The sequence below is a fragment of the Tursiops truncatus genome, chromosome 15 (assembly GCF_011762595.2).
Source record: "Tursiops truncatus isolate mTurTru1 chromosome 15, mTurTru1.mat.Y, whole genome shotgun sequence".
Classification (NCBI taxonomy): Eukaryota; Metazoa; Chordata; class Mammalia; order Artiodactyla; family Delphinidae; genus Tursiops; species Tursiops truncatus.
Window position 1 is genome coordinate 35302560 of NC_047048.1, and position 26607 is coordinate 35329166.

General features: G+C 48.2%; 2 protein-coding genes across 3 annotated transcripts; one reads left to right on the forward strand and one right to left on the reverse strand.

Annotated features, from left to right (window-relative positions):
• Positions 1–4830: 4830 nt before the first annotated feature.
• ZNF174 (zinc finger protein 174) lies at positions 4831–12762 on the reverse strand. Of its 2 annotated transcripts, none has more exons than XM_019923493.3 (3): positions 12342–12762; positions 11126–11348; positions 4831–8288 (listed from the first exon to the last, which is right to left on the reverse strand). In XM_019923493.3, exons 1-3 carry the CDS (start codon positions 12747–12749, stop codon positions 7687–7689), a joined length of 1233 nt encoding a protein of 410 aa, XP_019779052.1. In that variant the 5' UTR covers positions 12750–12762; the 3' UTR covers positions 4831–7686. The 2 variants fall into 2 exon arrangements, with proteins under 2 accessions (XP_019779052.1, XP_019779431.1); XM_019923872.3 differs by lacking the exon at positions 4831–8288 and adding an exon at positions 8297–10866.
• Positions 12763–13703: 941 nt separating this feature from the next.
• On the forward strand, positions 13704–26559 carry ZSCAN32 (zinc finger and SCAN domain containing 32). The gene is given in 12 exon segments (XM_019925074.3): positions 13704–13846; positions 14452–15002; positions 16320–16485; positions 19318–19412; positions 19731–19790; positions 19792–19834; positions 21998–22007; positions 23397–23452; positions 23455–23722; positions 23724–23878; positions 24977–25712; positions 25714–26559. Coding segments are annotated over 11 exon segments (2073 nt in total). The 5' UTR covers positions 13704–13846; positions 14452–14639; the 3' UTR covers positions 25835–26559.
• Positions 26560–26607: the final 48 nt, after the last annotated feature.

A 26607-nucleotide genomic window follows, 5' to 3' on the forward strand; every position in this document is an offset into this window, starting at 1 on the left:
CTTCCAGAACAGAGCGTGTTTTCCAGGAAATCATCCTGGTCAGTGCAGCATATGCCTCAGAAGTGGACATACAGGGGCATGCGCTCTGGAGGTGTCTGGGTCCCTGATGTGCTCTGAAAACATACCTCACTGGTGGGCTTCTTCCCTGCATTCAAAAGAGTTCAGATGGATTGGTGTTTATGAAGCCTTCATTTGGGGCGTTCTAGAGGCTATAACATGATCCCCCTCATCCCTGCACCGGCCCATCCAAGGTATTCACAGAAACAACCAGGGCTCCAGGGGCAAAAAGTCTGCATGGCCAGAATTCCAGCTTCCTAGAACTTAAAACAACTAGGATGCTCCCAAATGAAATGTTGCAGCTTGTGAAGTGGCTGAGTTCCCCTGTCTACAAGAATTTCTAACAAGAGCCTGGATGACAGCTTATCAGGGTGTGGTAGGAGGATCTATGTAACAGGCAGTGTGGACAATCTTGCTTTTTCCTCCAGCAATAGGCTGTGATTTTGAAGATGTTTGTAAAGAGAAGTGTGGGGCAGTTGATCACCTCCCAGTTTTGCTGTGGGCCAGCTTTGCCAGGGGCAGCCTTGCCCACTGGTCCACACTTCCAGTGGTGGCTGGACCAGACCCATGAGAGCCACCCAGAACGGGGACCAGACCTCTTGAGGGGCGAAGTATTTATGCCCATGGAGCCTTTGCCTTAGAGTGCTGGGGCATTCACCACAATGGAGGCAAATAACTCGGATCCTCTCATTTAAACCTTATAAAGTTAAAGAAACAGGTTTGAAAGGGGAACTAGAGCCAGGACTGACGCTAGGTCTGTCCAAAGCCAAAGTTCATGCACACCAGGTGCTATGGTCTGAACATCTGTGCACCCCCCTAATTCCTATGTTAAAATCCTAACTCCCAGTGTGATGGTATTAGGAGGTAGGTCATGAGGATGGAGCCCTCACGAATGGGATTAGTGCCCTTATAAAAGAGACCCCAAAGAGTTCCCTCAGCTTTTCCGCCATGTAAGGACACAGCAAAAAGACAGCCCATCTATGAACCAAGAAGAGGGCTCTCACTAGAATTCAACCTGACCGTGCTGATGCCTTGATCTCAGACTTCCAGCCTCCAGAACTGTGAGAAATAAATATGTATTGTTTGTAAGCCACCCCGCCTGTGGGATTTTGTTACAGCAGCCCAAACAGACTGAAACACTTGGCTATGCTGAACTATGTCCCGACGCTCCTTTATTAAAGTTTTCCAAAAGGTAAAATAAATGCCTTAAAACTCTTCCTCTGGACACTGTCTTTAGCCTGCACACCCCCATTCCACATGAACCATCTATCTCTCTGCAGCGTCACTTCCTAAGACTGTGCCACTTGCAGAATTTTGCGACTCTGGCCTTCCCTTTCACTGCTGAAAACACTGCTCTTGTCCTCCCGAGACCTCGGTGCACGTGTCCCCTCCTGACACTCGGACACATCCATGGCCCCACATCTCCCAGGGGGACCCAGGTGAGCCCTGACTTGTAACCTTCATCTTTGGCTGTTCCACCCTCCTTAAAGCTGCTCCCATCTGGGATGGCCTCCCTCTGCCACCTTTGTCTCCCTCCTGGCCCCTAACCCTCTGCTCCAGCTCCTAGGACAAGCCCTTCCCTGGACCTCTGCCCCGATTCCTGCTTGCAGCTGCTCCAGGAACACTAATGCGCGGTGCCACTCTCACAAGACTCAGGGCCTTCTGGCAAATTTTTCATTGGGGTTTTTGAAAATATCTATTTGCAAAAAGTAAGGAGCACATTATTCATAATGGCCAGAAGGTGGAAACAACCCCAGTGTCCATTGACAGATAAATGGTTAAAATGCAGTCTATCCATGGGAATTCCCTGAGAGTCTAGTGGTTAGGAATTAGTACTTTCACTGCTGGGACCCAGGTTTGATCCCTTGTCTGGGAACTAAGATCCCACAAGCCACGTGGCACAGCCAAAATAAATAAATAGATAGATAGATTTTTAATAAATAAATAAATAAAATGTGATCTATCCATACAACGGTGTACTATTAAGCCATAAAAAGAAAAGAAATTCTAATGAACCTCAGGAACATTGTGCTAAGTGAAATAATCCAGTCACAAAATGACAAATACTGTATGATTCCACTTATACGAGGTATGTGGAGTAGGCAACTTCGCAGAGACAGAAAGTAGAATGGGGGATGCCAGGTGCAAGAAGAGGGGGAACGGGGAGTTAGTGTTTAATGGGGACAGAGTTTAAGTTTGGGAAGATGGAAAAGTTCTAGAGATGGATCATGGTGATGGCTGCACAATATTGTGAATGTATGTGATGCCACTGAATTGTACAATAAAAATGGTTAGAATAGTAAACTTTATGTTATGTATATTTCACCACGATAAAAAAATTTTTAAAACGTCAATGTTAAAAAGAAAAGTAAGGAGCAGCATGAAGGGGCATTGAAGAAAGGGCGGGTGCCTCTGCTTTGGGGTGCCTCCCTCTAGGACATCAATTTTTCATAAACAGACTTTTGGAGAAATTCTTCTTCCCTTCCAGGACATTCTCTATCGCAACCCCAGTGTGAGCAAGTGCCAAATCCAGGAAAATAGGACCTCTCCACCCTCGAACGCCTGTGGCCTCTCTGCTCATTCCAGGCACAAGTATTTGGATCTGAAAAGCTGACAGAAGGAGATTTCAAGATGCTGTTTTACTTGACACATAATTCATTTTCTTTTTATGTAACACTTTACAGAAAATACTTTCACACACGTGTGTTCACTTCACCAATCATGTGAGGTAAGCAGAGTGGGTCTTCCCATTTCCAGCGGAGGAGACAGGCTTGAAGAATTTAAGTGACACATCCAGGTCAGGGGGCTGGGGGACAACAGAGCTGTGAGCAAAGCCATCCTTGGCCTTAGCCTGGTACCAAGTCCACTCTGGTTTGTCTATGGAGCTGCCTCAGACTTGACTAAGTCAGGTCAGGTAGGTAGACCAAGGTAGGTTCCTGGGGCTACCCTAGTTGGCTCTGCCCTTATCTGGTCCAGACAAATTTCTAGAGGCAGGAGTGACATTTTGCCTCACACGTCTGTTTCACTGGTAATTCAGGACTGTTACCGTATTAGTCAGTTTTGTATTTTGGCAGGTGACAGACAGTGCTTTAAAGAGAGTTATTGCAATTGTGCAAAAGTATTACAACAGAATGGGAGAAAATATTTGCAAGTCATTTATCTGATAAGGATTTGAATCCAGAATGTATAAAGAACTCTTCAACTCAACAATAAAAAGACAAAACCCCCAGTTTTAAAAGGGTAGAGGTTTTGAAATAGCTGTTTCTCCAAAGAAGATACACAAATGGCCAGTAAACACATGGAAAGATGCCAACATCATTAGCCAACAGGGAAGTGCAAATCAAAATCACAATGAGACACCACTTCATATCCACTAGCGTGGCTACAATCAGAAAGACAGATAATAGCAAGTGTTGACAAGGATGTGGAGAAATTAGAACCCTCATACACTGCTGGTGGGAATGGAAAATGGTGCAGACCCTGTGGAAAACAGTCTGGCGGTTCCTCAAATTCTTAAACATAGAGTTACCATAGGACACAGCAATTCCACTCCTAGGTATACAACCAAGAAAAATGAAAACATATGTTCACAGAAAAACTTGTACATGAATGTTCATAGCAGCATTATTCATAATAGCCAATCAGTGGAAACAACCCAAATGTCCATCAACTGATGAATGGATAGACGAAACATGGTCTGTTCACAGACTGAAATATTATTCGGCCACTAAAAGCATAAAGTACTGACATGTGCTACCACATGGAGGAACCCTGAAGACATTGTGCTGAGTGAAAGGAGGAAGGGGGCTCAAGGGGCCCCAGGGATGGGGAGTGAGGAGTGACTGCTAATGAGACAGGGTTTCTTTCTTTTCGTTTTTTTTTTTTTGGCTACACTGTACAGCTTGTGGGATCTTAGTTCCCTGACCAGGGATTGAACCCGTGCCTTCTGCAGTGGAAGCCTGGAGTCCTAACCACTGAACTGCCAGAGAAGTCCCAAAGGTTTCTTTTTAGGCTGTTGAAAATGTTCTAAAATTAGATTATGGTGATGGTGGTGTAACACTGTGAATCTACTTTAATTATTAAACTGTACACTTTAAATGGATACATTTTATATGTGAACTATATCTCAATAAAGTTGTAAAAATAGCATTTTGGTTTTAGAAATATCTGGGGGAAATTTCAACTCTATCTATCAGATGGTATTTGGGAGCTGTTAATTTTGTTGGGAGCGATAACAGTATTATGGGACGGGTTTTACAAGTCCTTATCTGCTGTAGATGGAAAATGCTTTTCAGAGAAATCTGCGAGGTCCATATCCCTCACATATGCATGGAATCTTCCCCTCTCCGTGTCTCCTGGGGTAAGCCGGGGACCAAATAACCAAGGTAGGAATCATCCCACCCCCACATGGGTGAGTACAGGGCAAACTCAGAAAACATGGTGACACTTAACAGACCGCTCCATGGGTAAGGCTGCACACAAAAGGAGAGAGGTTATTTTCTCATATGGGGTAGCCGATTGTAAGTCAGCAGGTCAATGTTTTGTGCTGAGACTCTCTGGTGGAACCACACATGGGGACTCCCACATTTGAAGAAGTGAGTACAGACCAGCAAATGTGGCTGAGTGCCCAGGGGCCTTCTACCAGGACTTCAGACCCTCACGGGCACTCCTCACCTGGAGCTGAGCCTTACCTGTCAAAGGAAAACTGGGCTGGCGGAGGCAGCAGCATCACAGGCTTGAAAACCTTTTGGGAGTGAGTGATATTCAGAGTGGTGATTTTGTCACATTTATTCAAGGTCCACAGTTGAACAGGTACCCAAAGACATTAAGATTTAGCAATTATTAATTTCATAATCAGAAGACAGAAAACACACATACACGGGTTCTTCAAAACATACCAAGTAAACAAAGGTCTTATTTTAAGAGAGATTTCCTGTCCCAAATCTAAGGAAAGTGGAAATCTATGTTCCTTTGCTTTTAGGAGAGATCGTCTTTGACTAACCGAATTGATTCACTAGATGGATGTGGTCGGCTGAATCACAGTCCCCACCAAAGAGGTCCACATCCTAATCCCTGGAACCTGTGAATGTTCCCTTATATGGCAAAAGGGATTTTGCAGGTGTGTTAAGGATCTAGAGATGGGGAGATACCTCAGATTATCTGGGTGGACCCGATATAATCATAAAGGTCCTCCTAAGAGGGAGGCTGGAGGATCAGCGTCAGAAGAGAAGGTGACGTGATGACAGAGACTGGACGGATGCATTTTGAAGATGGAGGGAGGGGCGCACTTTGAAGATGGAGGGAGGGGCCACAGGCCAAGGAATGCCAGCAGCCGCTAGAAGCTGAAAAAGGCGAGGGAACAGATTCACCCCTCAGAGCCTCCAAAGGAACCAGCCCACCTGACACCTTGACTTCTACTCAGTGAAGCTGATTTCGGACTTCTGACCTCAGGAACTATAAGAGAAGACATTTGTGTTGTTTTAAGCCACTAAGTTTGTGGTCATCTGTTACAGCACCAAGAGGAAACTAATACAGACGTAAATATAATTAGGGAAGTTACTAAGAAACAACAGTGAAACTGGCCTGGAGAAAAAAAGGTGGTAACAGAATAAGGAGTCAGGAGGCTCTGACCGGTGAGAGGCAGGGGACAGGAGTGAGATAACAGGCAGGCCTAACAATAAACTCTTCTAACATCTAACATAATTGTTGGGAAAGGGACCTTGGATTAGATTCTGAAGGGCCACCAAATACTAGGAAGCAGGCCACTGGGCTCCCATTAGGTCTCTCTCTGCTCAAAAGATGAGAGGTTTTGTCCACTGCATTCAAAGACTGCCACCAGGATCTCTGATTCAGGCAGGAATGGGCCCCAGGGTGAAGCAGGGGCCCTCAACTCTTCAATTACTGAACACCTATTTCTCCTGGCTGGGTGTGGGCTAAGTTCTAAAGCTAAAGTGATGGAAAATCAAGGTTCTGTCCTTAAAGAGCTTTTAACATATATAGCACAGTTCCCCAACCTTGGTACTACTGACATTTGGAACAGATAACTGTTTTGGGGCCGTCCTGTGCACTGCAGGATGTTTAGCTACATCCTTGGTCTGTACCTACCAGAGGCCAGGAGCTATGCTCCCTTCCCCCACGTCATAACAACCAACGGTGTTTTCAGATGTTCCCAAATATCCTCTAGGGGGCGAAACTGCTACCAGGTTGAGCGCCACTGGTGAAGTCTACCTCTGCCTAGAACTTGTCAGAGGAGGCTTTGCAGAGCTGGCAACTCTTGTGAGATGTGAGAGGGAGTGGGGGCGGCGGGTCCTAAGGGCAAAGGGAACAGTGTGTGCAAAGACCTGGGGGACAGGCCTGCCCATGTGAGCACCTGTCCCTCTGTGGTCAGAGGAACCTGAGATCCTTGGTGGGGGGACACACAATAGCACAACCACAGCCCTGAGGTGGCCAGCAGTGACCTGAGGATACTGATGCTTTAGGAAGAACGCTACCTGCACCTGTTTCCTGCTTGACATACTGCACCCACCTACCAAAAGTCTTCTCTAAACTAGGAGATCCACTGGCTTGCCCAGTGTGACTAAGAATTATATACTGATTGGGTTATAATTTCCATTTTGAGAGAATGAGGGGTGGGATTAGATGATCTCTCAGGCCTAGTTCTAGGACTTTAACATTTTACATAAATACATTTTGTCATTTTTAGAAACTTCTTTGAGGTATAACTTACATATCATAAAATTAATGAATGTTTCAATGATTTTGGGTACTTGCTCTGAAATAATTCAGTTTTAGTATATTTTCATCACCCCAAGCATTTTGTTATTCTTAAAGCTACTGGCCTAAGTGAGAAAGGAAAGTAGGAAGGATTCCCTTTGTTGTCTTAGCAGTCTTGCTTCTTGTAGCTTTTCCTTATCACTATGGGTGGGGGGTTGCAGCAGCTGTGATTTTTCTTTTACCAAATCAAAGGTGCTTTGATATAAAAAGAACCTTTAGTGTGTGTGTATGTGTATTTATTTGGTAAAAGCAATAATACTTGGAGACCCCTGCCTCACACAAACGTGTCCATACTCCCACTTCATGCTTCCTTTGTTATGAACAGCCAGGAATGACAGGAAGAATATTAGGGGATTTACATTCCAATGAACTTCTGCCTTGAAATTCTTGCAGATCACTCATCTTTATTAAAGGAGTGTGTGCAATGATAAAGATTGTCTGGTATGACAGCAAATGTATAACTATATATAGGATTTATCCTTGAACAGATTTAGAGGATAAATAAAGCAGCAGGAGGAGATTTAACATCTAGGTGTGAGGCACGTCTGCAGGATCATCCTGATTCTCCCTCAGTAGTGACTCCCCGCTCTCCAGCAGACACCCCGGTGCTCTCTGACCCAATGCCTAGACCTTCCATCTCTTCCCCCATCATCGTACACGACCCCATGCACGATCAAGTCCCCTGTCAGCCTCTTCCCGACCGACGCCTCACCAGCCCGACGGGCACCATCACTCCTCAGGGATCTCGTTTTCTCCCTTGTAAGTCACGCAGATGGTCTTTGTGATTTACATGCAAGCGAGGGGAAGGAGAAATGCAAGTACCTTCTTCCGAACAGAGAGGACCCAGCCCTGCTTTCAGTCCCCATGGTGGAGTCTGTGATGCTGGTGAAGGTTTGAGCTCTGGCGAAAGCTTTTCCCACACTGGCCGCACTGGTAGGGCTTCTCTCCGGTGTGGATCCTCTGGTGCAGCTTCAGGGTGGACTGCCGCCCGAAGCAGTTCCCACACTCTCCACACGTGTAGGGCCTCTCCCCTGTGTGGACTCGCTTGTGTCTTTTCAGCTCTGAATTCCACGTGAAGCTTTTCCCACAGTCATCACATTTGTATGGTTTCTTCGCTGAGCGGGTCGGCTGGTGACCAAGACGTTGCAAACGGCTGCTCAGGTTTCTTTTGCTTCCCTTGCTTTTCTTCAGCTCTCTCAGTGGGTGGCTCTTCAGGGGGCCGCTGATGTATTCCAGTTCCCTGCAATGTCTCTGGTAGTGAGCAAATGGCTTTTGAGCGCGTGGGGGGCTGACCTGCCTCCGTGACAACCGGGGCTCACTCACAGTCGCCCCTCTGGGTTCGGGGCTCTGCAGACCATTCCCTTTGGGCTTGCCCACTGACAAGGTGCCTGGCTTTGCTCCTTTAGCCCCCTCCTGCTGTGGATTTTCCTTGTTGTCACTTTTCATTCTGGAGGCCTCTATAATTATAAAGAATATGTTTCATTTCTGGGCTTCAAAGAAAGAACCCAAGCAAAAGAGCTATGAGATACACGGCAAAGTTTCTCAAAGTGCTGTTCTCCACTTGGCAACTTGCATTAGACTCATCTGGGGCAGCTGTCCACCAAGCAGGCTGCCCCTGCTCCCCCAAGGCTGCTGAGTTAGAATCTCTGGGGGATGGAACCTGGAAGTCTGCAGTTAACAGGGGGAAGCTGGGGTGATTCTGATGTATACTAAAGTTAGGAAACAAGTTCTCCAACCCCTCCCTCCTTCCTACCTTTGGGGAAAGGTTTAAGAAAGGAGAAATAGGGAAAAGCAAACCCATCAGAAATTTCAACATTGCAAATATACCCTCACTTACATGGACACTGACCACCACTCTCTTCAAATAATGGTAAATCCAGTAAGTGTGGTATTTTCTTCCATTATGAAGTTGATAGACAGCATATGTGATTGGAAATTGAGATATGGGCCAGACATGCACCCTCATTACAGAAACTCCACAACAGTGCTATTATCCAACAGGATTCCTGCCATGTGGAAGATCTATTCAGAATGGCAGCCACTAACCACATGTGGCTACTGAGTACTTGAAATGTGGCTTGTGTGACTGAGAAACTGAATTTTTAATTTTATTTAACTTTAATTTAAATTCAGATTTAAAAAGCAGCCCACACAATTATGGTCAACTGCTCTTCAACAAGGCTGTCATGATAATTCAATGGAGTAAAGAATAGTCTTTTCAACAAGTGGTGCTGAACAACTGGATTTCTACATACAAAAGAATGAAGTTGGACCCTGACTCACAACACATACAAAAATTAACTCAAAATGGATCAAAGACCTAAATGTAAGAGCTAAACCTATCTCTCTTTGAACAGAACAAAGGTGTAAACCTTTGTGATGGTGGATTAGGCAATAGTACATTCGATATGTATGTTTGCACAAGCAAACAAAAAGATAAATTGGACCTCCTCAACATCCAAAACATTTGTGCTTCAAAGGATACTATCAAGGAAGTGAAAAGATAACCCACATAATGGGAGAAAATATTTGCAAATTTTACATAAGTATCCAGATTATACAAAGAACTCTTACAACAATAAAAAGACCAACCCAGTTAAAAATGAGCAAAGGGGACTTCCCTGGTGGCACAGTGGTTAAGAATCCACCTGCCAATGCAGGCAACACGGGTTTGAGCCCTGGTCCAGGAAGATCCCACATGCTGCGGAGCAACTAAGCCCGCGAGCCACAACTACTGAAGCCTGCATGCCTAGAGCCCATGCTCCGCAACAAGAGAAGCCACAGCAATGACAAGCCCGGACACTACAATGAAGAGTACCCCCGCTCGCTGAAACTAGAGAAAGCCCATGCACAGCAATGAAGACCCAACGCAGCCAAAAATAAATAAATAAATAAAATTTTAAAAAATGAGCAAAGGATCTGAATAGACATTTCTACAAAGAAGATACACAATTGGCCAACAGGCACATGAAAAGATGCTCATCATCATCAGTCATTAGGGAAATAACTCAAAAGCTCCATGAGATACCACTTCATGCTTAATAGGATGGATGCAATAAAAAGGACAAAAAATAACAAGTGTCAACAGGGATGTAGAGAAATTGGAATACTCATAGACTGCTGGATGTAAAATGGTGCAGCCACTTTGGAAAAGTCCAACCTCAAAAGGTTAAACAGTGAGTTACCATAGGACCCAGCATTTCCACTCCTGGGTGTACACCCAAGAGAAATGAAAACAGACATCTACACGAAAACTTGTACACAACTGTTAACAGCAGCACTATTCATAATAGCCAACAGGTGGAAACAACCCAAGTGTCCATCAACTGATAAACAGACGAAATGTCCACAGAGTGCAATATTATTCAGCCATTAAAAAGGAATGAAGTACTGACACATGCTACAACATGGATGAACCTTGAGCATGAGACTCCACCCTCTCTGGAATCAAATAAAAGGAAATGGAGACAGCATGCACACCCAACTGCCTCTGCTGAGGCAGAAGAAGGGAGTACGTGTGGTCCACTTTCTTTAGGACCATGAAGGCCGTAGGTTATGAGGCGGGACCTCAGCCAGGGCCACAGTGCTTTCCTGCTGGATGCCCTAGGTCTTCTCCATTCATGAGTTTTGAGAATAATGAAATCAAAGTGTTTCGCTGAATGTAGCAAATCTTAAGGAATCTAGCTTTCTTGTAACCTTCTTCTCTAACCTGTTCACCATATCCTGTATTCACATCACCAAGACTGGCCAAAGTGTCACTTTCATTCAGTCAGAGAGACCACAGGACTGTGTGGAGCAGGGCCTGCAATTATACTGGCATTGTACCAGAGACAGATAAGGAAATGGACACGGACAATGTCACAGGAGGAGAAAGAGGCAGAACATAAAACGGAGAGAGTTTTTTTTCTCTAATTAGCAGAATCTTGTTTAGGTCCCTTCTAAACATGGGACTATTTTAAGTGACGAAACTCAGCCACAGCTCGAATGGAAGTTCATCAGTGGTCATATTTGGATTTGTCTTCACTATAAGTAGCTCTGAATGGGACAGAAAAGAAGGCACTAGAATAATCCTGTGCACTGGATTCTCAAATAGTCATGAACAGAAAATGATAAAAGCACACTTTAGTAACACTACCATTCTAATTCGTGAAATTCGTTGGAGAATAAAGATCTACTATCACATACAATATTGAAAAAAAACCCAATATCTGGTCTATGGCTTTTTAGAACCATGAAATGCTTTGACGGCGATAAGGGGATGACGAGAGGGAGAGAAGAGGCACCGAGTGTTTACCTGTCTCAGCCAATTTGGGGGTTGGGTCCTGGAGGAGCAGGGATTTTTCCCAATGACGGGGGCTCCGCTGATCCTGAGATCCTGCCTGGGACGTCTCCTCCAGAGAGCTCTCCCTGGGATATCTGCTAGGAGTTTGCAGTTGAAAGTCTGGCAATTCCTGTTCTCCAAGCTGGGATCCAGTTTTCTCCAAGAGCACCTTCTGGCCCTCCATACAAACAGCCACCTAGGAACAAGCCCCATGCATTAGAGCACAACTCAAGGACTGTCTGAGGGCAGCTTGACCTCTCACTGCTCTGTAATGACTGTTTTTCCCCGGAAATTTCTGATAATGGCCTGGGGGTCAACCTTGAGAGAGAATGCAGAAACTCTCAAAGGAAGCAAAGGGAAGGACGTGCAGAATGACCAAAAGGAGGCTGCTTCAAATCAGCCGATACTTCCTGTCCTTAAAGCTTGGGGCTTTCTCAAGGCCTGGAGTCAAAGTCATCAGAAAGCAGGCACAAATATATCAGGGTCAGCCATGACACCCACCCAGCAGGTTCCTACCCTATGCTCACCTGCCTCCCTGCTTCTGGAGGAAACAGGCCCCATAGGATCAGGAAGCAGTAGGGTGGGGGCCATTAAAAACCACCCTTACCAGTAAATTGTTTTGCCCAAGGCTCTCCTGGTAAGGAGATCTCAGTAGTAAGAGGATTGCCCTACCCCTGTTCCCTAACTGCTTCCGTTCACCAAAGCACATGATTGTTTGCTTCCTCCCTAGGCTCCTACTGCGGTCTGACTTGGGGGTGGGATTTGGAAGGAATACTAGCCAATTGAGCTGGAGTTTCCTGATCCAAAGGCAATATGCAAGATACTTCGGACAAGGTCGAATAAAGTTCCCCCCAAATCAAATTCCTATCCAGTAGAATGACCCTGCCTGCTATGAATCCTGACTGTAGAAAAACTTCAAAAAGAAAGCGTCAGGGGAGATCTGTCAGCAAAGTTTCAAGAGCCTTACTTGATCCTCTACTTTCTCACTGGAATGCCTGTGGCTGGGTTTTCTGAAAACCTGTTACATCTCCCTAGGAGGGTGGGGGGAGGAGGGTTCCAAATAGAGGCCAGAAGCAACGTTTGAAATTCTGGACTCTATCTAGGGAGGGGTCCAGAAACCAAACACTAACCAGATGAAAAAGAAAGATGAAAAAGAAATCCTGGAGACCACAGAAAGTACTCTCCTTACCCACTGCTTTGGTCCCTTGGCTGCTCTGTAAAAATCTTCCACCAGGGTCACAATCTCCTTGCTGCTCATTGGACATTGATGCCTGGCCCGAGCCTGGATCTCCGGAGGCAGGATGTTCAGAAACTGCTCCAGCACCAGCAGCTCCAAAATCTGCTCCTTGGTGTGCACCTCAGGCTGCAGCCACTGACGGCAGAGCTGCCGGAGACGAGAGAGCGCCTCTTGGGGTCCAGACACCTCTTGATAACAAAACCGTCTAAAACTCTGGCGGGAGAGCTCAGGATCGGGCCAGTCTTTTTGCAGAGCGGGCTCCCGTTTTTCTTCTAGTTTTGCTATTATATGTCTCTCTTGCTTGGAGGAAGCCTGAATGTGGGACTGCGAGCTCAAAGTTATCTCCATCTTAGCCGCCATTTTGGGGCTCAGGAGACAGCTTCTCTCTCCTTGTAAACAGCTCAAGCCTTCGGGATCATGGCCCTGAATGCTAGAAAGATGCTAGAAACGAAGCTCCTCTGAGGATACTGGAAAGGAAAGGATGCAAACAGAGCCTCCTCATTCGCTGAACTTGACCCCAAACTCCTGAAGACAACACAGTCCCTGAGAGTGGGAAGAGTTTGTTTTTCTGCCAGTTTCTTGAACTGTCTTGCAAAGGAGAAAAGTCATAATGTCCTAAAAGGAAACTGGGGGAAATACCGCTTTTATTTCAGCGGCAAGCACAAGAGGTCTCAGAGGAAAATGCGCAACGTGACCTAATGGGCTGGCAGGAATCCCTGGGAAAAGTTCAGGCTGTCATCCAGGTAGCCTGCACCAGCTCCCCCGCATCCTCCACAGGCCGACTTCCAGCATCTCGCCGGGCGCTACAGGGCGAGCCCAGGCAGGCCACGGCGCACGCTGGGGGTTGTGAGTTAGCGGAAACCTCCTGCTAGCGAGCAAGGTACACGGAGACGCGGCGGCTGCTCACCCCCGAGGCTCCGAGGCCCAGCCGCTCCGGCCTCCGAGGGCGCCCGGCTCCGACTCCGCGCCCCAGCTGGCCCGGGGCTTGGCGAAGCTGCAGCACTCTGGCGCGCGGCTCAACTACGTGGCCGGGTGCGAGCCGGGGGTGGCGCCTGCGACGGCAGCACCGCCGACAGCCCCGCTCCACACGCCCACCTGCAGCCGACTCACCTCTCTGGGGACCGGGGAACCAGAACCCAGGAGCCAAGGCTGAGGGCGGGGAAAAAGCCGCTCGTCGCGGACACTCCCACAGGCTGCCGCGAAACTGTGCCAGGGGAAAGCGCGCCTCCTCCGCAGAGGGATTGGCTCCTCGGGGGCGTTCTCTCTCATCTATCGGCTGCTGGGTCTGTCGATGCTGGCGAGAACGGCACCCCGCCGTCGCAGTGCACTCCGGGAGTTGTAGTCCGCTGGCAAGACTCGCGAGCAAGCGCAGTGGGCGGATCCGCGCGGGGTCTCGCGGTGCTGACTTCCGACCCGGTGGCCGAGCGAGTTTGGGGAGTCGCGAGTGAGTGCGTCAGGTGAGTGCTCCGCTTCTTGGCGGCCGGGGGCTTGCTGCTGGCAGTCGTCTCAGAGGCAGTTGGGCCAGGTCAGGGCGCCCCTCGCACGCTCGGCGGTCACCCTCCTGTGCCGCGGCCCCTCGCCCCGGCCCACCCGAGCCGGCCAGAGGTGTCCCGATCCCTGTGCCCCAGCGCGGACTCTCTCCGGCCTGTGGCCCTGCCCGTCTCACCCCCGGGAGACCGGAGCGGGAGCCCGCGGACTTGTTTCCTAGTCCACTTCAGCCGCAGGACCTAACCCTAGCACCGAGTGCACTGGAGTACTCAGGGCATCCTTGCCGAATAAAAAGGAAATCAGCCTGGGCTTCCCTGGTGGCGCAGTGGTTGAGAGTCCGCCTGCCGATGCAGGGGACACGGGTCCGTGCCCCGGTCTGGGAAGATCCTACATGCCGCGGAGCGGCTGGGCCCGTGAGCCATGGCCGCTGAGCCTGCGCGTCCGGAACCTGTGCTCCGCAACAGGAGAGGCCACAACAGTGAGAGGCCCGCGTACTGCATAAAAAAAAAAAACATAAGAACTAGAGTGGAGGAATATGGGATGGTTTCATGCTGTCTTTTTTGATTCTTTTCAGCCTCACTGAGCCTTTTTCAAGTGTGCGTCTGAGTCTGCATGTCTATGAAATGCTCATGTCTCTGATTCCAAAAAGACACACTTTTCACTGGTATCCAGGAGACCCGCTTCCCAGTGATAAGAAAAGAGATGGAATCTGATCTGCAGGATGGAAGTGGCAACCAGTAAGCCAGTTCGTTGAAGCAAACCATGGCTGCAATAAGGAGTTCCCAGGCACACCCGTCCCCAAGCAAGGACTCCACACAGAGACAGAAATCAGCCCTGCACAACAACGGCCCTGACTATGAAGCTTCCCGCCAGCGCTTCCGGCAGTTCTGCTACCAGGAGGTAGCTGGTCCACATGAAGCTTTTAGCAAACTCTGGGAACTCTGTTGTCAGTGGCTGAGGCCTAAGACACACTCAAAAGAGCAAATCCTGGAGCTGCTGGTTTTGGAGCAGTTTCTGACCATCTTGCCAGAAAAGATCCAGAGCTGGGTGAGGGAGCAGTGTCCAGAAAATGGTGATGAAGCTGTGGCTCTGGTTGAGGATGTACAGAGAACACCTGGGCAGCAGGTGAGAAAAGGCAGTCAGAACCTTGTGGTTTTAGTCATGAAGAAGTTGGTGTGAGGAGCTCAAGAATCCAGTTACTGGAGAGGTGCTTAGCTGAGAAATGCCAGAAGCTGTCTGCTGCCCAGAAAGTATTAGCTATCCTGCCTTGGTCCTATGTCCTTGGTCTATGGGAAGAATTTCTCATTTGCTGAAATAACTTAGACATTCATATATCCACTGAAACCTTGGAGTCACTAATTAAAGTGAGATAACACTCTCCAAAACAAGGCGAGGAAAAGGACAACAATCCTTCACTCAGCAGGTCAGGAAAATTAGAGATGTTGTTGAATTTAAATCTAATCTGTCTTGCTAGAAGGTTCCTTGAAGGAGTGTGTCATGTGTTGTACACTAAACAAAGTCATATTAGAGCCGGTCCTTGCTGCCTGAATTAAGTGGTCAGTTTGGGACAGTGATGAGTTTCACAAAATACCTACTTGTAGAGGTAAGGACTCGGTCTGAGATCCACTCAGTGTAATGTCGTGTATATTTTGGGAGAAGGGGGGTGTGAAAGGCACAGGAGAAGGAAAAGAAACATGAGGGCTTCAGTTGTGGGAGATTCTGTGGGAAGAAGGCGGCTGAAATCCAGGTCAGAAATCTGGGAGAGGCAACAAGTAACGGAGGAGTGTGGGTCAGAGGAGTGCCAGCCTGAACATGACTGTGGCCAGAGCAGGAAGCAGCCTGCTGACGCCCGAGTCTGCATGGCTGGATCAGGATGTGCTTGCGTCTCCCAGCGAGGAGGCGGATGTGCACACCAGCTGTAGGAGGAAGAGTGGTGAAGGGGGTGTCGGTGAAATTTCATAGGATTGAAAGGTTTTGACATAATTTGGAGGGGGGAGCAGTATGGTGGTGATGCATTAGAAATGGGGGAAGTTAATTTAATATCCATGGTTTGGAGACTGTTAATAATAACCAGGATGGATGGAGAAGGGCAGTGGAGCACATGTACGAAGTTAAGAGTTTGGAGAGGGGACCTAAGCAGAGCGGGAATCCCTTTGTGCTAACAGTCATCCTGGTCCCGGTTCCCCTTGCCATTTCTGTGTGGACCATCTCTCCCTTATTGTCCACCACCATTTCAGGATCACACTCTTAATGTGAATGAAAACAGTATAGGAATGTAAGGGTTAAAACGGCTATTTGAAACCCATCAGGCAGGTGAAGGGGAGAGCAGGAAGTGGAAGTGAGAAGCAGTAAGGGAGGTGATACCCCAGCTACCTCTCAGTATCTCTCCTCTGTCACTTTAGACAGGAATTTGTAGTGACAGATGATGGGGTCTGTTCTCAGGTCCCGGAATCTGGGAAGGACTTGAAAATGCCCATCGAGGAGACGGCCTCCTTGGGAGCAGCCAGAGAATCACTGAGATCCCACCTGAAACAGGGGGTTCTTCCAGAAGAATGGCCTGTGAAGGGGTCACGGAGCTCACCCCAGAGACCGTGGGGACAGTCAGAAGGTAAGCAGAAGCCTCTGCCCTCCCCCAAGGTGTGAGGGACAATCATCTCTTGGAAATACAGGTCTGAGCTCAAGTTGGCCCCTGGGTTCCAGATTAAATGCCTTTGAGATACATCCAAAAATCAAGTTTTCAAATTATAGTTGATGGTACTAGCCCTTAAAATGTGGGTGGAGATCCTTTATGTGTTAGCTTAATTCTCTCTTATCACAAGTTAATTCTATTGCTTCTGAATCTGGTGTTACTAAAGGTGAGCATAATTACCTCACCTTCTACAGAGTGGTTCTTCATGAACTTGAATACAACCCCCTTCCATCCAGCTTAATCTCTTCCAAAATACATTTCTCCTATTAGTTTTTCCTTTCTTCCAGTGCTTTTTTAAAAAATTATCCTAATTTTTTAGAAAAAGGTTAATTAAAAATTTAATTAAATTTAATTGATCTCAAATTCATCACCTAATGTAAAATTAGCCATCTCAAGTGAACCATTCAGTTGCATCTAGTACAGTCACAATGTTGTACTATCACCACCTCTGTCTCATTCCAAAAGTTTCATCCTCCCCAAAATAAACACCATGCCCATTAAGCAGTTGCTCCTCATTCTCTTTCTTTGTATTTGCCTGTTCTGAACATTTCATAGAAATAGAATCCTACAATATATGACCTTTTGTTTCTAGCCTCTCTCATTTATCACGTTTCCAGCCTACAAAGTATCACTACTTGGTTTGTTTTGGGGGCTGAGTAATATTCCATTGCGCAGACAGACCAAGGCTCTATCTTTATAAGTCTCTTTCTGTGAAGCACTTTGGCTGCATACATTTCTAGATTATGTAAAGGCCACTGCTGCCTTTTCTGTGTAATTCAAAGCTGCCCTTACAGGTTTCTAAGTAATTATTTTAAAGCCCCCTTACCTTTATTTAACTCAGATCCTAAAGAAAAGCACTGTGTCTTCATGCTGTTTAAAAAGGCAAGCTTCTGTTGATGAAATGAGAAACAGTCTTAAGAGTTTGTTTGCTTTTGTATTTTTGGGGGGGGGGGTAGGAGTTTATTAATTAATTTATTTATTTTTGCTGTGTTGGGTCTTCGTTTCTGTGCGAGGGCTTTCTCTAGTTGTGGCAAGCGGGGGCCACTCTTCATCGTGGTGTGGGGGCCTCTCACTATCGCGGCCTCTCTTGTTGCAGAGCACAGGCTCCAGACACGCAGGCTCAGTAGTTGTGGCTCGTGGGCCTAGTTACTCCACGGCATGTGGGATCCTCCCAGACCAGGGCTCGAACCCGTGTCCCCTGCATTAGCAGGCAGATTCTCAACCGCTGCGCCACCAGGGAAGTCCCTGCTTTCGTATTTTTTAAGTGAAGTAAATACACTATCAATATGTTAGAAAACTTTGCCATTTAGAATTTATTTACTTTTAATCCTTGGGAACATCTGTGCTCTTTGGTGTGTGATTTCTGAGACTTTGGGGTCTGAGTAAAGGGGGCAGGACTCACTGTGTTCCACGTTCTGCAACCTCAGCTCACCGTACCTGCGGGCTGCTCCCAAGTGGTGAAACCTCCCCAGGGGTCAAGTTCCACTAATAAGTCATCAAAATGTACCATTTTCTTTGTACTATTCTTGAAGATGGGGATCTGGAAAAGAATGTATTATCTTGGTCTGAAAAAAAAAAAAAAGAATCGAATTCGCATGGTATTTTTAAGAGCACTATAGGGGATTTCCCTGGTGGCACAGTGGTTAAGAATCTGCCTGCCAATGCAAGGGACACCGGTTTGAGCCGTGGTCCAGGAAGATCCCACATGCCGCGGAGCAACTAAGCCTGTGTGCCACAACTACTGAGCCTGTGCTCTCGAGCCCACAAGCCACAACTACTGAGCCCATGTGCCACAACTGCTGAAGCCTATGCGCCTAGAGCCTGTCCTCTACAACAAGAGAAGCCACTGCAGTGAGAAGCCCACATACCACAACAAAGAGTAGCCCCCACTCGCCGCAACTAGAGAAAAGCCTGCGCATAGCAACAAAGACCCAGCACAGCCAAAAACTAGATAAATAAATTAAAAAAAAAAAAAGCATTATAGTCATCTCTGAGTGGTTGGGCAATGAGACATTCCCTCCCCTTGCTCCCAAGTATTCTATTAAAATTTTTAAAAAATATACTATGAGGCTTCCCTGGTGGCGCGGTGGTTAAGAGTTTGCCTGCCAATGAGGAGGACACGGGTTCGAGCCCTGGTCCGGGAGGATCCCACATGCCGCGGAGCCACTGAGCCCATGCGTCACAACTACTGAGCCTGTGCTCTAGAGCCTGTGAGCCACAACTACTGAACCCGCATGCCTGGAGCCCGTGCTCCGCAGCAGGAGAGGCCACTGCACTGAGAGGCCCAGGCACAGCAGCGAGGAGCGGCCCCCGCTCGCTGCAACTAGAGAAAGCCTGCGCACAGCAGCGAACACCCAACGCAACCAAAAATAAATACATAATAAAAATAAATTAAAAAAAAAAATATATACTATGCACATATTTCTTTAGAATGAAAAAACCTTTTTTTAAAGCTATTATGTCAGGAGAGATCTGGTGAAAGGAACTTCTTAACACACAGGCCATTGGCTGTGGCAGTGGTCCTGAAACTTGACTATGCATCAGACTCACCTGAGGGCGTGTTAAACAGATTCCCAGGCCTCACCCCCAGAGTTGCTGATTCATTATATCCCAGTGGGGCCCAGGAATATGCATCTCTGATGAGCTCCCAGGTATTGCTGAGGCTGCTGGCCTGGGGACCCCACTCACAACCTCTGCTCTGTGGCTGTTAGGTGGAGACCGCCCTCTAACAGTGGCTGTTTTCTCCCCCAGCCTGGCTTACTCTGCAGGCTCCCAGGAACCTTCCTCAGAGGAGGGGTCTTAGAGACCAGGAGACAGGTGCTGTGCTCCACATAGCTGGGGCCCAGGTGAGCTATAGTGGATACCTTTTGTCTCTTTAAGTTCCCCTTTCATCTTGCGCTCACTCTCAGCCTAAAGTCCCTTATTTTCTAGAGATGCTGGAAAGATTTTTACGTGGTCCATTGAGTTTCTCTTGGGTTGTTTCCTTGTTCTGTCCACTGACATCATCATATGGCTCTTTACCCATCCCGATCCTTCTCTTGGAGGCCTGACCTCTCCCTGCCTTGCTTTGCCCCTGATCTGATACCCGTGGTCCTGTCTCTGCCCCACCCCAAGCTAGAGCGGTGCTATTTTATCGGTAGCAGCAGACCCCTGTGTTGTTACAGGGACGAGCCACATGTGAGGACAGAGCCATATCCCTCTGTCAGGAAGGGCAGATAACACCTGGGCCCCGAACAGAGGGCCCTCTACAGGGATGTTACACAGAAGAGTGACAGAAACGCCTGGCTGGGTAAGGATCCACGTTCCCTCTAGGTCCAGAGTGAATGTGTTCAGTTGTCTGGAGACAGACCAAGAGAACCCAAGAGGAAAGGAGACAGAGAGGCAGTGGGGAGCCTGTTGGGTGGGGGCAAAGAAGGAACAGGAACATACTGAGAGGCGACAAGAGACACAGAGAAAGGAAGACACAGAGAGGGACAGAGTGATAGAAGGAAGGGAAAGCACGGGCTTATGACAGGGGCAGTGGGGACAGAGCGTGTGGGAGGCAGAGGATGAGTGGAGAGGGAAGACAGACAGCAGCTAGGGAGGCACAGGCTGTGCTGGGAACAGGGGAGAGATGAGTGAACTTGTGCTCACACACACAGCTGTGATAGGTCCTGGGGAGCAGAGGAGACTGAAAGACAAGAGAATCCAACCGTGATAGTCTACTTCTATGCCCAGGCCCTTCAGGAGACAACAAGAGCCCTTTTTCAGAGTCTCTGGACCGATCTCTTGCCTTTTTTCAAATCAGTTTTGCCCCATCTGGGCTGCTCCTCCTCAGAGCAGCCTCCCCGACCGTCAGATTCAGAGACAGATGCTCTGCAGCCTTGATGTCTCCTCCCTGCATCTCCACATGCAGGGTTGCTCATTCATGGTCGGAAGGACATCCTGGGCTGGATCAGAGAACACGCAGGGACCCCAGGTATGCAGGGCTGCAGGGCAAGGAAAAGGCCTAAGACTTCCACAAGGGAGACTAGAGTGAAAGCCCATGAGACACCAGCAAACAGGGAAGAAGAAATCAAGGGTGAAGCACAAGAGCCAGACTCAGCAAATGGGACAGAGCCTGGCCCACCCTGGGCGGCCGAGGACACCGGGACTCTCCTGTCTGTTCTCAGCAGCCTCGGTTTTATGAGAAACTGCAGGAGCACCAGCAGAGCAGCCAGCTCTGTGGGGAAGTCGCTGAGTTCTTGTGTGAACGAGGTTTCCACCAGACTCTGGAGCAGCATGAACCAGTTCAGAAGCCTCTGGGCCAGTGACTGTCGAAGGAGGGGAGGCTGCAGCCAGGCACCCTGTGCCCTTCAGGAGGAGAAGGAAGCTCTGCCGGCCTCACAGGGCTCCTCCAGTTCTCCCAGGAGCTTGGCAGACAGGGCTGTTGAGGCCAAAGGGCCAAGCCAAGGGCCATGGAAGCGCAAAGAGGCGAGGCTCGAGGACACAGTGGGGGGCTCAGACAGCTACAAATATTTTTTTTTTTTTTTTTCTTGCGGTACGCGGGGCTCGCACTGTTGTGGCCTCTCCCGTTGCGGAGCACAGGCTCTGGACGCGCAGGCTCAGCGGCCATGGCTCATGGGCCCAGCCGCTCCGCAGCATGTGGGATCTTCCCGGACCGGGGCATGAACCCGTGTCCCCAGCATCGGCTGGCGGACTCTCAACCACTGCGCCACCAAGGAAGCCCTGAGACAGCTACAAATTTGACAGGAAGCAGCCAGTCCAGGAAACTGGAGTCCCCACACCTACAGCCAGCTCCAGAGCCACTTGGGTGAGGGCCTCTCGGCACACATGTCCTGGTACTGTCACCTATAAGCAAACCATGCTCCCACTTTGTGCCTTGTCTTCCAGCTGTAAGTTGAGGACTGTTCCTGTTCCCTCACTGCTGGGGAAATGCTGGGATGAAGGCCATAAAGCCATTCACTCGGCCACCTGCAGGTTACACACAGGGAAAAGCAGTACCTAAACCATTATGTTGTCTTGGTAATAACCCAGGGGATTTTCTTTTGAGTTGTGAAATTGTAAAGCCAAAGCCTGGGCTGTTTCTGTGACCTAAGAAGTAAATTGTGTGAGTAAATGTTATATCTAGATTTTGTTAACTGAACATAAAAGAACGAAGCTAATGTTAGCCTGGGGAAGGAGCACTGTGTTCTCTGTGGAAGGTGGGTGATGTCCTAGCTGGAGCCGCTGTGTGGATTCAGAGAGCTGTCATCTTAGTCTGGGAATCAGGTTCCATTGTAGCTGCAGGGCAATGGGGCAGAATAAGAGTGATGGAGCATGTGGGGACAGAGGGTGGGTTGCATTTTTAATTTGGGTTGTCAGGGTAGTTCTCACCGAGAAAATGACATTAGAGATGTGAAGGAGAATGGGTGAACTGTGTGACTCTCTGGGGAGACTGTAACAGTCAGAGGGGATCACCAGTGCAAAGGCTCTGAGCCGGAGGAGCCTGGGCAAGGAGGCCATTGTGCCTGGTGCAGGTTGAGAGGGGATGAGAGTAATAAACAAGGTCAGAACCAGATCACGTGGGGCAGCACTACTGAGAGTGAAATTGAGAGCAAGCGTTTAGAAACTTTTATAGCAATCTGACATTGCTGCACCATCTAACTGCATATTCCATGTATTTTGAAAAACAAAAAAAACTGGTTCTTCACAGATACTTTGAGAAGCACTAACCTAGGGCCTCAGGCCCTACATAGAGGACTTTGTAAGGACTCTGGCTTTTTCTGTGTGAAATGGGGTAGCCTTGCAGGATTCTGAGCAGAGGAGTAATAGTTTTAAAAGGATCATGTTGAGAATTTCAATTTATTTGACACTTAACTCTATTTAAACACGTGTTTGTGTCTCCGTTTTCTTACGGAAACCTTTGGAGGACTGTGGTCTTCTTGAAGGCAGGGTCCATGTCATATGACAGTTGCATTTCTCAGAAACTGGCCTGCTGGCACTCACAGAGGTTAGTTGAGTTGAATGAAGAGGAGGGGCGCACTCTGACAGCTGGATTGAGGGAGACTGTAGGAGGTCCAGAGGAGAGTCAAGACCAGGTAGGCGGCCACTGCAGTAATCCAGGCACAAGAAGACAGTGGCTCAGAGCAGAGTGGACTAGAGGGTGACGAGAAGAGGCTGCGTGCCCTTCAGAGCATCATGACCAGGTGTGATCAGAATGCATTTGCTGGGACGGCTCTAGACAAATGAGCCCTCAGCCACCGGCCCAGATGGGCAGCCCCTGTGGGGCCTGTGCTGAGTGTTCTTGAGTAACCAGCCTTCCTGAACTGCTCTTCCCAGACCTTTACTACTTATTCTCACCTTGGGACACTACCTGCAGTAATTCAGTTTCTTACATACACAGGGATGACAAGAGATATAAACAGATGTACAGGAGCCAGATCAGGAGGGACTCATACATGAGAGGTGGGACTTAGCAGAAGTATCCTATCTTCTCTCTTGTGAATCTTTGCTTCCATCCAAGTCTTACCTGTTCACCAGGTCCTCTTATATGGCCACTCACCCTCAGAGATTCCCACCACCCTGGAGACAGACAAGCTCGAGGCTTATCGTGAATCATCTCTCAGGGGAAATTAGTGGGATTCAGGATAAAGAGAAATAAAAGCAGAAGCTTTGGTAAAGACTCTACAACCCCTCCTCAGCTGGAGAGGATTTCACTGGAAGTTGTTGCTTTAGGAACAAGCGCACAGTGAGATCTCCCCAGGAACAACAGTAGCCAGCATGGCATAATTTGAGAGACTAGGATGTGGCTTCCTGGGCTGCTAAAACCCTGCACTGCGGTATCAGCCTGCCCTGCTCTGGTCACTGAGTTGTCTCCTGGCAGCAAGTGTGCACTGGGGCTATGAAGAGACCAAGACACTCCTGGCCATTCTCAGTTTTATGAAAAACTCCAGACCCATCAGCAGAACAGCCAGATCTCCAGGGCCTTGGTGGAACAACTCCAGGAGCAAAGCTTTCTGCAGACCCCAGAGCAGCATCGTGCCAAGTTCAAAAGCCTGCAGTTGAGTTCCCGCAACATGAGGAGAGGCTATGTGCCTGAGCCTTGTATATTTTACGAGGAAACTGATGCCCTTTCCAGCCCCTGGGCCTCTGCACCTACTATGGCAAGCAGTACTGATCCTGGCCAAGAGGGAAGTTGAGGCTAGAGAGCTGAGTCAGCAGAATGGGGGGCCCACAGAGGCTGGAGAAGGTACCACCGTGGATGGTGAAGACTGGGAGGAAGAGGATTTCAGGGATCCTGGCCAGGCAGTTAGGAGGGTTGGCCTGCCAGACCTGTTCCCAAACAGACGTGGTAAGACTCTTGGCTTTGACTCTTGGTCAAAGCATGGGAAAGTCCACTTAGGACCGTTAGCCTGGCATCACCAGAGAGCCATTCTGCTCCTGGCCTTGTCATCATCTTGATGTAGACCTGACATAGGCCAGAGAGTCTTGGTTTTCATGGTTAAGGATTATTTCCTTTGCACTTCAGAGCCCCGATTTTGCTTTGCTGGCCTCTTTCACAGGGTCCGTGTCATTCTTCCCCATGGATTTGCACTTACTTTGCGTCCATAGATGGCCAGTCGGGTCTCCAGCCCAGACTCTCTCTCCTTCTCCAGCACTGACCCTCCTTTCAAATCTAAGCCTGGGCTTCCCAGATGCCCAGCAACTTGCCTTCTTCCTGTTTGAGATGGTTAAACCCGGGGTGGCCTTTTGTTACTCTTCCCAGAAGCCAGGCCATTCAAGAACTGAGACAGATGACAAAGAGCTTGACTCCTTGACTCATTTTGTCATTGTGTCAGAACATCCAAAAAGAGGTGCAATAGGAGCCAAGTGGGTGGATGGAGTTTTGGGTATATTTACCTGTGATCATAGAATTTGAAGCTTAAAAATATTACAATTGGAAAATAAAACTTAGGTTTTTAATTAGCAGAAGCCTGAATCACATGAGAATTCCAATTAGTTTTTCTTCTTAAAGGTAGTTTAGTTGTAATTCTTTCCTCATTCCATTGTTTTCCTGCTCCACAGTCTGATGTATTTTTTTTATTTTTTATTTATTTATTTATGGCTGCGTTGGGTCTTTGTTGCTGCACACAGGCTTTCTCTAGTGGTGAGTGGGGGCTACTCTTCATTGTGGTGCATGGGCTTCTCATTGCGGTACTTCTCTTGTTGCAGAGCACAGGCTCTAGGTGCGTGGGCTTCAGCAGTTGTGGCACACAGGCTCAGTAGTTGTGGCTCACGGACTCTAGAGTGCAGGCTCAGTAGTTGTGGCACAAAGGCTTAGTTGTTCCGTGGCATGTGGGATCTTACTGGACCAGGGCTCGAACCCGTGTCCCCTGCATTGGCAGGCGGATTCCTAACCACTGCACCACCAGGGAAGTCCCGACAGTCTGATGTATTTCTCTTCTTGCAGGTATTGAGATCAAGAGCGGGATTACAAAAGAGAATTGGAAATGGGATGATACAGAGGAAGCAGAAATGAGCAAGCCTTTTCAGAGAAAGTCCAGTGAAGTCTTCTGGCATTCTGAGCTAAAAAGAGGCTGGGCGGGTGCTCCAGTGTCAAGAAGGCAACGAAGATGTTCTCCGGGGGAGAGTGAGGAGAAATCCCCATCCCAGAAGAGAATGAGTCACCAGAGACTTCGTACTGGGGAAAAGGCCTGTACACATTTCCTGTGTGGGAGAAACTGCTCTCAGAGTTCTCCCTCTCACCACCAGCCAGTCCCCAAAGTGGAAAAAGCTTCTAAATGTCATGAATGTGGGAAAAGCTTTAGCCGCAGTTCTTATCTTGTTCGACACCAGAGAATCCACACGGGAGAGAAGCCTCACAAGTGCAGTGAGTGTGGGAAAGGCTTCAGTGAGCGCTCCAACCTCACTGCCCACCTAAGAACTCACACAGGGGAGAGACCCTACCAGTGTGGGGAATGTGGTAAAAGCTTCAACCAGAGCTCCAGCCTCATTGTCCACCAGAGGACCCACACGGGGGAGAAGCCTTATCAGTGCACTGTCTGTGCAAAGAGATTCAACAACAGCTCCCAGTTCAGTGCTCACCGGCGAGTCCACACTGGGGAGAGCCCACACAAGTGTGGGCAGTGTGGGAAAAGCTTCAACAATGGCTCCCACTTGAGTGCCCACCAGAAAACCCACACGGGAAAAGCCTTACCAGTGCTCTCAGTGTGAGAAAATCTTCACTAAGAACCCTTCCCTCATCCACCATCAGGGGGTGCACACAGAAGAGGTTCCCATATCCCAGGAAGGAAGGCATGTGCTATGAGTGTGGAAGAAACCCGATGGATCAATTCCTTATGTCAACACGTGTTTCTGGCGCTTCCTTCTGCTTGTCGAGAATTCTACTGGGCAATCCCCAGCTTAGCTATAGGTTTATTGACAACCGGATCTTAAGAACCATGTCCAGGAATAGGAATCAGGGTAAGAATGCTGAACTCTTTCTGGCTCTGCCTGGGACTCCTGGGTCCTGTCTCATTGTCGATTTCAATTCTGTTTGAAGGGGACAAGGCTACAGGATCCATAAGTCCTGCCAGGAAACCTGGGTATGACTGTTCCCAACAGAGAATGGGGGGGCTAGTGGCCTGAGCACTGTTTCTGGGCCATGTCAGAGAAGAAATTCTCCACCCTCATGGGAAGCACATCTAAAAGTTAACAGCCTGGATGTATTCTAAACCAACAACTGACCTCTGACACCTAGTGTTAGGTACTACTGCTAATTTAAGAGCAGATCACTACTCTGTAATCCAGCCACCACCAAAGAAAGAACAAAGGAAAGGAAGGAGAGGTTAAGCCTCTGGGCAATATTAAATCTGTTTCCCTTGGTGACGTAATCTCAGAGCTAGGGTAACATCTAGGTTAATCTTTGTAAGATTCCTCATTTTACCATCACCTCCACCCCAGTTCCTGGTTTATTGTCTCTTATAGTTAACACTTTCTACAAGCTTATAACCATTACCACTTCTGTTGACAATAAAGGTGTTTCTCCCTCTACTTCTTTGGCCTTTGGTTGAAATTTTCTCCATTAGAAACTTTATTCTC

Coding starts and splice junctions, on each gene's coding strand:
- ZNF174 (XM_019923493.3), bottom strand. CDS start 12,749: ATGGCGGCTAAGATGGAGATAACTTTGAGCTCGCAGTCCCACATTCAG. Junction 11,349..12,341: donor CCAAGGGACCAAAGCAGTGG/GTAAGGAGAGTA, acceptor GCTTGTTCCTAG/GTGGCTGTTTGTATGGAGGG. Junction 8,289..11,125: donor CCCCAAATTGGCTGAGACAG/GTAAACACTCGG, acceptor TTATAATTATAG/AGGCCTCCAGAATGAAAAGT.